At 46.9% G+C, this 15,755-nt stretch overlaps 1 protein-coding gene across 1 annotated transcript in view; it reads left to right on the top strand.

The window, feature by feature from the left end:
- Positions 1 to 15,184, top strand: part of slc30a6 (solute carrier family 30 member 6) — a 38,494-nt gene extending 23,310 nt beyond the window's left edge. The window contains exons 7-15 of the mRNA XM_072670168.1: positions 1,577 to 1,657; positions 2,618 to 2,653; positions 3,325 to 3,419; positions 6,107 to 6,155; positions 11,270 to 11,389; positions 12,052 to 12,154; positions 12,397 to 12,444; positions 12,549 to 12,617; positions 14,088 to 15,184. Of these exons, the coding sequence (XP_072526269.1) occupies positions 1,577 to 1,657; positions 2,618 to 2,653; positions 3,325 to 3,419; positions 6,107 to 6,155; positions 11,270 to 11,389; positions 12,052 to 12,154; positions 12,397 to 12,444; positions 12,549 to 12,617; positions 14,088 to 14,666 (1,180 nt within the window). The 3' untranslated portion in view covers positions 14,667 to 15,184. The remainder of the gene's footprint in view (positions 1 to 1,576; positions 1,658 to 2,617; positions 2,654 to 3,324; positions 3,420 to 6,106; positions 6,156 to 11,269; positions 11,390 to 12,051; positions 12,155 to 12,396; positions 12,445 to 12,548; positions 12,618 to 14,087) is intronic.
- Positions 15,185 to 15,755: the final 571 nt, after the last annotated feature.

The raw sequence follows: 15,755 nt of genomic DNA, 5'->3' as shown, positions 1-15,755 counted from the left end.
CAAACGGCTGTCGAGTGGCCCAACGGGAACTGGGCGCTTCAGGAGAATGGGCGGGACCCCCGGCCGCGGCCTCGTTTTGTCATTGATTGTGTCTCCAGCCGGGGCGGCCAGACTGACACGCACTGCCCGCTAGGCCGGAATAGTGTTTCCATTTTAGCCGCTTCCATTTGTTGGTTGCCTGCGCTCCGAGCAGGGGAGCCGGGCTGTAGATGCTTTCACAGCAGGAATGGATGTCGGCAGCCTGTGGATACGACATGAACCTGGTCACCCCTACAGTGGGAACGTGGGCTGATTTACATACAGCCTAATTAAAGTTACTGCACTGTCCATTTTAATGAATCAAAAGTTTGTGGACACCTCTTCTAATGAATGCATTGCTGACACAGTACTGCCAGTAGAATGGGACTCTCTGGAGCAGATAGACCTGACCGTTGGGGCACTATGCTTCCTAATGGCAGGCCAGGCATGAGCTAGAGGGGTGTAAAGCCCCCCCCCAGCTATGTTCTCTGGAATGATGAATGGTGGAGCTCCATCCAGTACTTTTGGCTTGAGTTGGGGAGTCTGTGTCAATAGTTTGGTCTTTAGGTTGGCCTCTGTTGATTGGTCAGTGTCTCGGTAGGTCTCTGTTGATGGCTGTTGGTTGGTTGATCTCTCGCAGGTTGGTTGATCACTCTTGGCCTGTTGGTCATTTGGTCTATTAGTTAGCCGGTCAGCGTCTCTGTCTCTGTTTGTCAGTGGATCTCTCAGTCTGCGTCTCAGTCTTTCTCTGTCTGGTTGGTCAGTTGGTCTCTGTCCGGTGGTCTGCGCCTCTGTTGGTCGGCCTTTGGTGTCTTTGTTGACCGGTCGGGTCTTTTGGTTGGTCGATTGATCTCTCTGTCAGTGTCTTAGTCTGTCTCTTGGCCCGTTGGTCTTTCAGTTGGTCGGTCTCTCAGTTAGCGTCTCGGTCAGTCTGTCTCTGTTGGTTGGTCTCAGTCAGAAAGGCAGAATCTCAATCGTCTCTCTGTTGGTCGGTTGATCTCTTGACCAGTTTCTCGTCTGTCTCTTGGCCTGTTGCTTGGTTAGTCTCTTAGTTGACCGGTCGGGTCTTTTGGTTGGTCAGCCGGTCTTTCTGTTGGTTGGTTGATCTCTCTTTCAGTGTCATAGTCTGTCTCTTGGCCTATCGGTCTCTCTGTTGGTTGATCTAGCTCTTCAGTCCGTCTCTGTTTGTTGGTCTTTTGGTTGGTCTTGGCCGGTCTCTCTGTTGATCTCTTGGCCTGTTTGTAGGTTAACCTCTCAGTTGGCTGGTCTGGTCTAACGGTTGGTTTGGCTGGTCTCTGTCGGTCTGTAGTTTGGCCTCTGTCAGTTGGTTGGTGCCTTGACTGGTGTCCGGGGGGGGGGGGGGGACAGCTGCACTCATTGTAAGCATGTTTTAGCTCAGAGCTAACATCTTATGCTTGTTATCTAATGCAGTACTTTGATAAGTTAAGATAAAATTATAAAAGTGAATTCTGAATTAGTGAGTAATTACAGCCCTAATGTGTGTGTGTGTGTGTGTGTGTGTGTGTGTGCTCTCTCTCTCTGTACTTTCCCCCCTCAGCTTCGAGCGGTTCGAGGTGCTGGCGGTGTTCGCCTCCACGGTGCTGATTCAGCTGGGCGCTCTGTTTATTCTCAAGGAGAGGTGAGCTCCTCCATCTCTGCTCCTCTCAGATCTGCCTGTGCAGAATGGCACTCATGAATATTTCAGAGCTGTGGGAATGCTGATCAGAGCTCGGGTCCAGGCCGCCCAGAGCGAGGTTTACCTGCCGGTCACTACCCATTCACAGGCGGGGGAGGACCACCGCACGCTGCTTAGGGCAGGAATGCAGCGTTGAGTGTTGGGGAGAGAATGAGTGAGGGTAGCTTTAATCGGATAACTGCAGGCCCGTACGTTTATGGAAGTTGACGGTTTCACCCTGAAGCTCGGATATTTAGCCTAATTTTCACTTCCAAAGCTGTGCTGAAAAGGTAAGGGTTCAGGCTACTGACCATCTGTCCATCTGTTTCTCTGCAAACAGTGTTATCAGCCTCCTTTCACCCTAATCTTCGATGCTCAGGACCCCACAGGAGCAGGTGGCATTATTTGGGTGGTGCTGAGAATGACCCTCCACCTAAATACTAGCTGCTCTGTGGTGGTCAGTCCTGTGGGGTCCTGACCATTGAAGAAGAGGCTGAAACAAAGTCTGCAGAGAAGCAGATGGATACAGTCTGGACTTATGGACCTACATAGTGCCCCTGTATGGTCAGTGGAGCTGATATGGTGATGGACAAGGAGTGGAAGATCTGTTTATACAAGTTATAATTATGCAAATTTGACACAAGGGCTTATTACACCTGTTATTACACCCACTTAAATTTCTCAGGGTGTAATTGCTGGGTTATTGATTGCAGGGTTCTGGGTTGGGACCCAGGTCTTGGCCTCAGAGCAATGCCCTTAACCCTTTCTGTCCAGGGGTGCTGTAGCATGAATGGCCATGTGCTCTGACCCCGGCTTTCTAAACTGGGATATTTAAATAATGCTATTATTATTATTATATGGTTTTATAGGTCATACTGTATTGACTGTAGCATGATGCTCATGGCCATCATCTCTGTCTTGCAGTGTGGAACGCTTCATGGAGCAGCCGGAGGTGCACACGTAAGAATACATGACTTTACGTTGAGTTCCCGCACTTACACACATGACATGCATGCCCCAATTCTGACTGAGCAAACTCAATCTGGGCACCCCAGGGGACCTGGGCACGTTCACACACGGGCGGCACCTGCTCCAGCAGAACAGCCAGAGGACGACGGCAGCCTTAATGTTTCAGAGGAGTCCAGCTGGGCTCGTGTCCGTCTCCAGTGCTTAGCCTGGCCACCCCCAAAATGGGATTTCCAGCTAATCATGCACCGCATTCCACCAAATCAAAACATAGATTAATACTCCCATCAGCCAAGATGGACTTAGAGCCCACCCCCCATACCCTCCCCCATCCTCTACCCCACACCTTCTGTCTGATTACTTTTCTTACCCCGACATCGCGTACCTCCAGTCTGGACTGAAATTCCTCCACTAATGCATTTGTGCTAAGACCTGCGGTAATCATGTCATACATTCAGATGATGCCGCAGTGTTGCGGACCACCTACAATCTCTAATCCGTTGGACGTAATTCTCTCCCAAGCTGACCTTAAGTTCTCTGTGTGGTGAAGGGTGGTGGTGGTGCTGATGATGATGATAGGATAGTTTTGAGTGGATTAAATGTGTGGTGATATTTGCTGTGGGCTTATTTCAATCTTTTCTGTTGTGTTTGTTGTTGTCCTGCAGGGGGCGCCTTTTAGTCGGGACCTTTGTGGCTCTGTTTTTTAACCTGTTGACTCTGCTCTCGGTGAAGAACAAGCCGTTTGTCTACGTATCTGAAGGTACGTCGAACCGTCCGTTGGTTATTATGTTGTCATTCTGAGGTAAAAAAAAAGTGGACCGGACAGTTTATTAGGTACAGGTTGGTTAGTATGCTCGGTGGTTAAGAGCGATTGCTGATCCAAGATCAGCCAGGGCTGTGGGTTCAATATCCAGGTCTGCTAAGCTGCTATGCTGCTGGCTCTTGAGCCAGGGACATAACCCTCTCTGCTCCAGGAGTGCCTGGATCTTGGCTTTCTGAGCTGGGAGGGGATAAATTAGGGACACCTACACTCATTGGCTATTTTATCAAGGGCACCCACCATATAGGTGGTCTTTGAAGGGTTGCAAATACCGACTGTAGCTCATCTGTTGGAAAGTGAACACTATAGGACCAACACTGACTGTTAGTATCTGATTGGTGGGCAGGCTAGGACAGGTATCATCATTTCCAGGCCTGGAGGGTCCAGCAGGGTTTGGTGATGTTCGGATTAAGTGCACCTCGTTCAGTTGAGTTAATTACCAGACTCCAGCCCTCCAGAGCCAGATTTGAAGACCACCAACGGCCAGACATTATTTGCATGGTGGGCCTTTCTGACCACATGGTCATGGCTTGGTAGTAGAGGTACCACTTTTTTTAGCTTTGTGAGCAAGTGAAGGTTCTTCACACTCATATGGAACCTAAAGTGGTTCTTCTGTGGTGTCACTCAAAGTTTTAAGAGCATAGAAGGTGTTTAGGACATCTAGCCTGACCTCTCCTGCCATGCCACTACCATGTGGTATGAATGGTCCACCATAATGCAAATAATGTCTGCTCATCGGTGGTCCAGCGGTGGTCCCTTTGTCGGACAGAGGAGATGGAGAGCCACGGTATGTGATTGTAAACCTACACTGTCCATTTTTTTAGTAATGGGTAATGGTCATTCCCCTATTTATCCAGCAGAGGGCTGAAGGCACCAGTTCCCAGATGAATGCTATTGAGGGCTGATCCAGAATCCAGGTTAGATGGACGTAGATGGGCATTGAGAACTGATCCTAGATCAGCCCTCGTATTATAGAGTTCACAGTTTTTCACATATAGACTCTGACCTCACCCCACAGCCCGTCCTTCGTTTGGTGCCAGTGTTGTGTGTAAATCCGGCCTGCTGTAAGAGGGGCTCAGGCCTAATTGTCTGCCATAGACATCTAAATCCTTGTCTGCATCTGATGAGCCGCTGATTTCCTCTCCAATTATGCCAGTGCCCCCAGCGACAGCGGTGTCGGGATGTCGCCCCAGGATTTGTAATGGTGTTCCAGACTCGGTGGGAGTAGATTTTGGAGTCTGTCACTTGGCAGTAATGTATTTATTGCAGTATATCTGTAGTCTAACCTCAAGCTTATCCAGCCTTAATGATCCTACACACCACAAAATCACACACTGCTCATTCGGTGCGGTGTTAGTGACGATTACTCCCACCCCCCAACCCCCTTTTTATGCAGTCTTAGCTGGTCTGTGAGTGTGTGTCAGCATCAGCCAGTAGATAAAGTGGGTTGCTCTACTCTTGTCAGCTGTAGAACAGAGGTCAGAGGTGAAGGATTGGCGAAGGGGGTTAGCGCAGTGTGCCAGATTTGCCCTATTCATGCCTCTTTACACTGTAAACAGAGCTCTAGCGAGGAAGCAAACATTTGTAAATGTTTACATGGTGAACCTTTGCGAAGGCTGCACCCTGCTCTGAAGCCAAGCCTCACGTTGGACCGGTCCAGATGGGGCCGTTTGGCCCACAGCAGGTCTAAGAGGCACTAATTGGCTTTTGCCTCTTGTGCGATTAAGCTGTTTAGGAGAACTGTGGCCAGGTTACAACTTCCTTACTGTAGCATTACTTCTACAGCCTTTTTCTAGAGCTGCTTCCAATTCCAGTTACAAAAAAAAAGTATTTGGACACCTGCTTATTCACAGATATTGAAAAGTGCAACTGCTTTTGTTGGAGTAACTGTCTCTACTGTCCAGGGAATTTGGACTTTCTACTAGATTTTGAAGCGTTGAGCACTGATGTGAGGATTTGATTGCTTTGAGAGACAAGAGCAGCGTTAGTGAGGTCAGGATGCTGGAAGATGATGATCCTCACCTAAAGTACTGGATGGAGCACCACAATCCATCATTCCAGAGAACACAGTTCTTCCACTGCTCCACAGCTCAATGCAGGGGGGCTTTATACCCCTCTAGCCCACGCCTGGCCTGTCATTAGGAAGCATAGTGCCCAAAGGGTCATGTTTACTATCTGCTCCAGAGAGTTCTAGACAAGCTGTGTCAGCAATGGATACATTGTGAAGTAGCTAAATGCATGCCTTTTGAAGGGGTGTCCACAAACATTTGGACACCTAGTGTATTGTCCAACCATCCTCTTCACCGCAAAACCAAAAGGGAATGGACACTCCTCATAAACACGCATTAGCTTGTTCTTAGAGTCTTATTGTAAGCAAGTGGGCTAGTGGCAATCATCGGGGTCCAAGCACTTTGTGCCAGGAGAGCCCAAATAATCATGTCACTCTGTGTCACTCTGGGCTTTGAATGCCTCGTGTTCGACCCCAGACTGATCACATGGCAGAGCGGCTACTTTTATCTCAGTCAGTCTCTGTGACAGACCTGCTGGGGGCATCTGTTAGGTTCAGAAGATGGGGCTGATGGTGGCAGTTTTCTGAAAATGTTCCCCTTATCTCTTCTCTCCAACAGCTGCCAGCACCAGTTGGCTCCAGGAGCATGTAGCAGACCTGAGTCGAAGGTAAGATCCCCTTTCACTGACTCATCCTTCCCAATTGATCTTTATCTGTCAGGTCTGGATGGATGCCTGCAGCTTTTTGACTTGTCCGTTAGGGGATGGGAACATCTGGCAGTGGTGAAGGGGGAGGGGGGAGGGGGGAGGGGGGGGGGGGGGGGGGGGGGCAACGGTCCAAGACAGAAAAGACGCAAATAGCCTGGAGATGCAAATAAACACGACATAAGAAACATAGAGAGGCTGTCTGACGTATCGTCTGGAGAACGTAACGGATATATGAGTCAAGTCAGATTTATTTATATAGCTTTTACAACTGTTGTTGTCACAAAGCAGCTTTACATAATTAGTAATTAATAAAAGACAGAAAAAAAGAAGAAATATTATAAGACATGAAGGATCCAAGACCCCCAGTGAGCCCCTACAGCGACAGTGGCAAGGAGAACCTCCCTCAGAGCTGGAGGAAGAAACCTTGGGAGGAACCAAGACTCACAAGGGGGACCCGACCCGTCCTCCTCTGATCAGAACTATTTATTAATTATTGATAAAAAGGACCAAACCAGATACAGCAGATAGTTTATAGTGCTGATATTAATAGTATTTAGGTTTGAACATGGTCATTAAACAGGTAGCAGTGGTAGGAGGTTGTGCCGCTGGTCTGGTATGGGTGGTGGTGGGTGGGTGGTGGGTGGTGGGCGTGGGTCTGATGGTCGGATTGGTAGGTGGCAGCTGGTCTCACGCAGGTAGAGGGGACCTCAGTCCTGTGTGTTTATCAATATCAGCAGAATCTCACAGATTAGACGCAAATAGTTTATAACTAGTTTATAAGCAGTTTATTAAATGAAGCTCAAATTAAAATGTAACTTTATTTAAAAACCTTGTTAATTTGTCATCAGAACGTCTCAGTTTTGCTTGGAAATGTGTTGCGAGATAACAGAAAGAATTGGGCCTCATTTATCAAAATCTAAATATTCTCATAAATGTTATTGAAAAATCCTAACGAGGTCTACGTCAGATTCATGATGTGGGGCTTTGTGGGGTTTTTGACTTTGTTTTTATTTATTTATTTATTTATTTATTTATTTAAGACAATAATTATTTACATCTCTGCTCTTGCAACGATAGTTACTAGTCCTAGTAACTGATCAAATCAAATCTTACAAATATTAAAAGTGGAGGGTCTTCTAAAACTGCGTAGGTAGATTTTAAGAAGAAATTTGAATAAGGCCCATTGACTTTAGTAGTTTACAGTTCAAAAATGACATGTAGCCCATATATATCGCATGTATATCATCCTAAATCTAATTTGCATATTTAATATTTCACATTTTGAGATAATTGAGTAATGAGTAATGATTGAAACAAGAAAATACACCCATAAAATAACTTTAATTAGTTAGATGAAATGAGTTTTAGTGTTAAATAAAGACACGTCAATTTAATGTACATTTTTAAATATACTTACTAGAGTTTTTAGTATTGGACTTTTGGAGTTTTACATTAAATTATATGTGTTTTTGCAGGGTAATAATCTTTTGGGATTATTTAGAGGTTGGTAACCAGTTGCTCACCTCCAGGAAAGGTTGAACTAGCAAATTCGTGGCCAAATTCAGTGGTGTGGTTCACTTCCTAGCTTTACTTTAGACAAAAGTCATAATGAAGAATACAACCATATAATAATAATAATAATAATAATAATAATAATAATAATAATAATAATCGAGTATAAAACCTCTGGATTTTAGCTCTGTAAACGCTGGTGGCTTTGTTGGCTCCCGCGACGCATTGTCGACCTACAGGTGACACAGTTCACAGGTACAGCTCCAGTAAAGCCGTGTCTGTGATGGCCCAGCTGGTTGACCTTTGTGTGGTGTGTATCAGGTGGCCCATCTCGCCCTGAGGTGAGCTTTCCTGTCCTCTCCAGCAGCTTTAGAGGGAAACCGGTCCTGCGGCCACTCCAGAAGGCTATAGTGTGTGGACTCGCTCCCATTGGCGAGTCTGAATAATGAATGGGGAGGCATTGTGTTTTAGGCCAAAGTGTGAAGATCTCTTCATTTCAAATCCAGCAGCTGTTCGCATTCTCCACCACATACACACACACACACACACACACACACACACACACTAACGCATCTTCCCTTTCAGATCTTAGCAGAACGTTTGCGTCATGATTTGGAACGTTTCATAGCTCTGGTGATGAAAAGACTATGTAGACTATGTGTGGTTCTTCACTATGTTGTGGGGGCTGTTATTGGACTACTGTTGCTGAGTGTAATCAGACCCTTAAAGGTCTAAAGGACCATAATTTCATGTAAAAGTTCTTCACATCTGCACATCTGTTAAAAACAAGGTTCTTTATGGAACCAAAATTGGTTCTATGGTAACACTCTAAGAACCTTTTGAAGCCCCCTTTAAAAAACAAAACAAAACAAAAAAAACATGTAAATTCTTCTCCAAACCCGGTGCAGGTTCTGCTGAATGTGAACATCTGGCTTCTTTCAGAAAAGGATTATTTGGGTTCCTTCCACTCTTAAATATTAAGGTGCTACAAAGGGGTTATTTGTGTTCTGCAATAGAAGAACCATTTTGCTTCCATAAAGAACCTAAAGCTTTAAAGAAATTGGATGTAAAGGTTCTTCAAGCTCACATCTTTTACAAATATGGTTCTCCATGGATCCAAAAATGGTTCTTCAATGATTTTGGTCTTCAAATCTGGACCTTCAGTCCAAGTTTCTGGATGGATTTTGTTCTTGTTTGAGGTTAAGGGAACCTAACTGATTGACCTTATAGTGTCACCAAGCCCACCAATGATAACAGAATTCCAGAACTGGTCTGGACTGGATTCAGGGTCCAGATTTGAAGACCCTTGCTCTATGGCATTGCGCAAGGAATCCTTTGTAGAACCTCCAACAGGGTCAAATAAGGTCTTCCCCATTCACTGGCTCCTACAGTCTGTCCAGGAAAGCTTGGATTGAGATCCCACTGTAATGAAATGGTGATCTGATTGCTTGGCCTCCATCAAGGACAGGATGTACTCTCTTCTCATCTCTCCACGTTTGAAAAAGCTAAAATAATGATGTCATGCATGTGTCTCCACTTCATCGCCCACCTCATCTGGGGGCAAACACACATTATATAAACCGGGTGTGTGCTGCTGCTGCCGCCGCCGCCACCGCCGCTGCTGCCACTGCTGCCTGTGCTGGCTGGAGTGGATTGGGGTTTAGCGCCGGGCGAATAATATCCAGTATTTGTTTATCTTTGCCATAATCCTGCGTTTTCCATTCCAAACGCTCCAGGATTAAAACACAGTGGATGAGGCCCTGAAAACAAGAGGAAGCCCCACCCCACCCCCTTCCTCAAATACCCAGCCCCACCTGTCTGTGTTGACAAGCTCCAAAGGAATCACACTGCTCCGTTCATACTCAAATTATATCAGTGTACCAAGGAGATTATCAGATATTTGGGATTACCGAATCTGCCCACATCACAGCCCCGACTCTCCCCAAAATGTCTGTTTTCAAATTAGAATGGTGGAGTGAAATGAGGCATTTTGGAGGTATTGGGATTATGGAAAGTTTGTGGTGCATGTGCTTCTTGCTGGTCAGTGGGGTTTTTTTGATTACGTTATGAATGTGTGTTTAATCCCTAATCTCGTTTCACAAAGCTCTTACAGGCATTGCTTGTTGAGGTAATTCTGCGCTGTGCAGTGTGCTTTACTTGGAGGGGTTTAAGATGGGTTTAAGACTCGCACCTTTGGCCAGATTTTCGGACCTTCTGTCCCTTTAATCACCGTCCTTATTATTGTCCACCCAGCTTACAGATTAAATAGTACAATATTTATGGGCCTGGCGCTGCCACTATGGCCCAGGGGTCGAGAACTGCAGATCCCGAGCCATCAGCACTGAATGAGCACAGTCGGCGGGGTTGTTTTTGGGTGGGTAGATGGCTACCTCACTCTTAAAGTGATGCTGATCGGCACAGGTGTGGTGGAGCTGGGGACCCGGCGCTTTTCTCTGAGCGTGTCGGCTGCCACGTGATGCCATAGTGGTGGCAGTTAGCTAGTGACGGGAGCATTGCTAGTGCTAGTGGAGCTATGAGCGAGCTATGAATTTCATATATATAAATATATATATATTTAAATAGACCAAATTTACATTGAGGGTGTGTTTTCTCAGTCTTAAAGCAGCAGTATGTAGCCTTTTTTACATTAAAATACCTGCTTCAGGATGATTTGAAGCCCCACTGACACAGTAATCAGGAGACTAGCACATCTACCTTGCTACTCCGAGCTCAGAATGCTGCTAGCCGTGCTACTTAACTGGTGACGCTGGCAGGACCATCCTCGCACTGTGTAACCTTGGTCATATTAGTGTAAAATCCTGTAGTATTACTCTACCGCCTCAGCCCACATGCTTCTCCATCTTCAGCTGCTGCTTCTGGATCTCAGCTTGTTCCTTAGCCTAGCACAAATTCTTCTTCCTAACTGTAGGGGGAGCCCAGGAGCAAGAAATGCCTGTTCTCGCATAATGCTGCTTTAAAACCAGAGCCCACTAATGGCAGTAAACACAAACACACTGGGGGTGAAATCATGCACCCAGAGCGGAGAAATCTGGGGTAAGGTCCCCCTTATTCCACGAATGCCATTCCTGATGATCAAACAGTGACCCTTTAGTCCCAAACCCATTTCCCTAACATTTAGGCCCCCTACAGAGACTGCTGTGGCGCGGGGGCTTGTTAAGGTAGTCATGTTTACAGCAGACGTAGACATCATTATTTAGCCGTTAGCACACAATCTGTGACTAATGGATCCATCAACAGGCATCCCTAGTTCAAATAACAGTCCAGAGAAAGTCTGTTGGGCAGCACAGGGTGACCAGGGTGTGATTTCAGTGAGTATATGTAATACGTAGTGGTCTCTCGGGAAAGTCATTCAGCTGAAAGCACCCGTGGAGGAGAAGGTAACTTATGGTCAGTGGGGATAATCCGGAATGCAGAGAGCAGACAGAGCAATACAGCTATTGAACCTTTCAGGCCATTTTATCATTATTAGTGTCCATCGCTGGAGTGTTGGTGCAGCGAGCAGGTTTGTGTGATCACTACTGTGTGTGTGTTTGTGTTTGCAGTCTGTGTGGGATCATCCCAGCACTGAGCAGCTTTCTGTTGCCTCGAATGAATCCCTTTGTCCTCATCAACCTGGCTGGAGCGTTCGCTCTTGGAATCACTTACATGCTTATCGAGATCAAGTAAGAGCAGCTTCTTTCATATATATATATATATATATATATATATATATATATATATATATAATAAATACACACACACTATATGGACGAAAGTATTGGGACGCACTTCTTAATCAATCCACACATCAGTGAAAGAACGGGAGGTTCTGAAGAGCTCACTGAACTCCAGCGTGGTTCTGTATGTAATAGGAGACACCGCTGCACCAACAGCAACAAGTCAGCTGGTGAAATTTAGACCTTCCCTCCTAGATCTTCCTCCATCAGCTGTGAGTGGTGTTATTACTGAACAGTGGAAGAGTTCAGGAGGAACAGCTCACAGAGAGCAGCTCAGCCACCGAGTGTCTGTCAGACCACGTAAAGTTACAGAGCGGGGTCAGGGCCGAGTGCTGAGCTCAGAGCAGAGTGCAGAAAAGCCTCCAACTGACTCAGTAACTGCAGCAGAGCTCCAGACCTGCTGCTGCTGGTAGAGCTGAGAGCAAAGGAGGACCAGCTCCAGATTAATGCCTGTGAGTTTAGAATGGGGGGTCAGAAAAGCTCCTGTAGGTGGAATGTGTAGGTGTCCCGAAAATTTTGGCCGTGTAGTGCACTAAATTACATTTCTGTTCATTTATAGAATACCATAATCTCACATATTGATATAATATGTCCCGTGTGTTTTGCAGTAACTACAATGCAGTGGACACCGCCTCAGCAGTGGCGATCGCCCTGATGACCTTCGGTACCATGTACCCTATGAGTGTCTACAGCGGCAAGGTCCTTCTCCAGGTGCACATCAGTCTTTAGAGTCTTTAGAAGGTCTTGCTCCACCCTCTGAAAAATAAAGGTTCCTGTTTATTGTGCTGTTGGTTCTAGGAAGGAACCCTCAACTGGTACAGAACCGTTCTTTACACTTATCACGTCTACAAAGCTGGTTCTTCCACCGAAGCGGTTCTTTAGGGGGACAAAAGTTATCGTATGATTATCGTAGGACAATTGTTTTCATTGACTTAATCTTCTGTGCCCTGTAGACCACACCTTCCCATGTCATCGGTCAGCTGGACAAGCTCCTCCGAGAGGTACATTTCACAGTTGTTGAGAGAGGTTCTACAGTTTTGCAGTTCAGATGTGATTAATGATGAGTTTCCATTTAAACATGGATGTGTTGTGGCTCTTCTTTCAGGTCTCCACACTGGATGGAGTTTTAGAAGTGCGGAATGAACACTTCTGGACCATTGGCTTCGGCTCTTTGGTGTGTTTTCTTATTTGCCATTCGTCTATCCTCTTCTTTTATGATCTCCCACACATATTTAGCCTGGAAATCCACAATTCATTACTACTACATTCATTGACAAAAAAAGGTATGGTCTGATTAGACACTGGGTCTTCCCCCACTGCCCTATAAAAAAGGCTCTAAGAGGCCACTGGACGGAGCCAAACCATGGATCCAGCATCTAGAGCATTCCAGGACAGACCACGCGTCTCGGCTGAAGAGCGAGGCTCTTGGTGAGGGATCATTGGCTGCTAGACATCCCTCTACGATGCACTCGAAGACATTGGCACATTGTTGGACCGAGTGAAGCCGGATGGTTGTTTCGCCAAACTGCTCGCCACCTACGCCGCTCTGACCAAGCCCACCTGTCGCCTTCGCCTGCAGTGGTGCCGTGAACAAGAAAACTGGGCCGCTATTGAACTGTATTGTCTTAAGCCACGAATCCAGGTTCTGTTTGGGATGCGGCAACTGCCAAGTTCTAGGAGGAAGACCTCGTGGTGAGTGCATCATTCTTGCCTTTGCTGTGGAGCAACACACTGCCCCAACTGCTGGTGTGATGATCTGGGGAGCCCCTAGCGGTGATAAGAGGGACATGTTGCCTCTCACGGCAGGGCTTCAGCAGGATAATGCTCTCCAGCATACAGCAATGTCTCTCCGCCAGATTGCTACACTTCCTTGCCAATCAAGCATCTGTGAGACCAGCTGAGACGCTAGGTTCGGCAACCTTAGGTTTGCAGGATCTGCAGGCCCAGCTGCGGCATCTGTGGGCGAAGGTGCCTCCGCAGGATGCCTTACGGAACCTATAGGCAACCCCAACCGTGCCCAACAGTATCTCATCTTGCAGCCAAGCTAGAGACGGCCCAATAGGGTTCTAGAGCCTCCGTTTAATTGTACGGTTTCCCCCAGTGGACTTCTCATTGTTCTTAATTTCATTCATTTGATTTTTCACAGTTCTGTAGAGACTCTGGAGAGAAATCTAGCCTGTAGTGTAATCTTACAGGGTCTCCAAATGTTCTTGCTTTGTGGGGTTCCACCACAACACCCTAAGCTTTGGTTTACTGGATTAATAAAAAAGGAACTATCCCGTTGTCACTGAGCTTGCCCCAGTTTCAGCCGAGACGTGGGGTCTGTCCTGGAATGCTCTGGATGCTGGATCCATTGTTTGCTGGTCTCAAGGTGTGCGATTAAGCTGCTCTGCCTTCTAAACAGCCAAACCAGTGTATAACAGGGTGGAATGGGGACAACGCTGTGGTCCTGCTATCACCAGTTTAACCCTAAAATTAAAATGAAGTGGAACCAGCGAAGGCAAGAACCATTTGGCTGTTTGAAATAGTTGGCATATTTGGCACAGAACTGCAGATTTTGTTGACCTGAGGGGAATAGAGGGAGGCAGGCGCTTACTAACCGAACTCATTAACCCCCTGTCTCGTAAACCGTTTTTGTCTGCAGGCTGGCTCTGTCCATGTCCGCATTCGCCGGGACGCCAACGAGCAGATGGTCCTGGCCCACGTGACCAACCGACTCCACACGCTGGTCTCCACGCTGACCGTCCAGATCTTCAAAGACGATTGGACCCGGCCGGCCCTGGCGACTGGCCCTTTGCCAGCCGGCTCCATCAGTCTGTCGGATTACGGCGTCTCGTCTGGCTTCCTCCCCCCGTCCCTGTCCAAGCAAGCCGAAGAGCTGGACCCCCTCACCTCCACGCCGACCAAGCCGAGCAGCCCTCCGCCAGAGTTCTCCTTTAACACCCCCGGGAGGAACATCCAGCCTGTGGTGTTGCCAAGCGCCCATCAGCAGCACAGGCCCTACAGCTTGGGCGTCGGACCCTACGGAGCTTCGCCCTACGCCGGCATGCTCAACCAGGGCTTTGCCCAGCCGGCCACCAGCCTAGGGGTCGGGGTGGGGGTCGGCTTGGGGGTGGGAGCGAGACTGCCCTCAATGCAAGGCTACAGGACTTCATTCGGTGCGGCTCCACATAGATACGGAAGCAATCTGATGCCTTCACAGATGAACCAGTACAGACCTTGATTTCAGCACCAGAGCCATCGCCCTGTAATGCTGGGCTAGAAACAAGCTGACCTACAAGATGAGGACTAGTGTGACTGTAATGGAAATATATATATTTATTTAACAGGACCAAGGCCACACGTCTTATCCTTAATGGGTTTTCTAATTGTATGCTCCCTTTTTGTACTATTAAGCAGATCGCAGATATATTGGGTCGATACGGAACGTGGTGTTTTCCGCCGCCACTGTGCTGTAAGAGGGTTGCTATGAGGCCCGTAGTCTTTGTATTGTAACTTTTGACCTCCTTCTGAAAGTTAATCTACATTTGCGGCAGTAAGACGTGGACGTAGTCTAATCTGAACGTGGGGTCAGATGTTTGAACTCGTCGTCTGCCCTTAGCGTGCGAGACCCCATGTCAAAATCTCTTTTATTGTCAATGTAAAAACTCCATCCTTAACTAACTGATTCACTCAGTGGTGAATTGAAAGCATTGAATACACTCAGATTCTCCTGCATTAAAATAATGATGGGTAACCTAACTATGGCCTGGTGTAAGAGGATTATATCATTTCAGGAGCCACAGAAATCAGGATCTCGGCTACTCGAGCCATCATGGATGTTGCGGTGGCAGACCCACACTACTCCCACCTTTCTTCTCCCTGACTTTACTATTAGGATAGGACCAGAGCCAGGTTATGGACAGCCTGGTCACTTGCTCTTTACCTCAACTTTCATTTTAGAAGGTAGAATGATGTATTTCAGTCAATCAGACGGTTGGTGCTAGAGCTATGGCCAGTTACGATGCAGCTGCTTTGTTTGGCGGTAACTATAGCCAGAGGTTCACTGGCCAGCTAGCGCTATGCTAGTGTTTAATACGGCTTCCTTTGCAGTGTTAAACATGTCCATTATTATTATTGTTTATTCTAATAAAAAAAATAAAGCTTTATCACTTTTTTTCTGTGCCGGCTGCTGTAGAGCCGTTCATGCTCACAGACGTCTTCACTACAAGTGAGGCACATTTACTAAGCCTTATAACTGAAGCTGAAAAGCTTTAAAAGTCTCTCTGTTCTTGAGGAATTGAGGCTTTTTTGGTCTGGAAACCCATTCATT

Source organism: Salminus brasiliensis, chromosome 24 (assembly GCF_030463535.1).
Source record: "Salminus brasiliensis chromosome 24, fSalBra1.hap2, whole genome shotgun sequence".
NCBI classification, from domain to species: Eukaryota; Metazoa; Chordata; class Actinopteri; order Characiformes; family Bryconidae; genus Salminus; species Salminus brasiliensis.
This window is presented reverse-complemented; position numbering and strand designations above follow the sequence as displayed.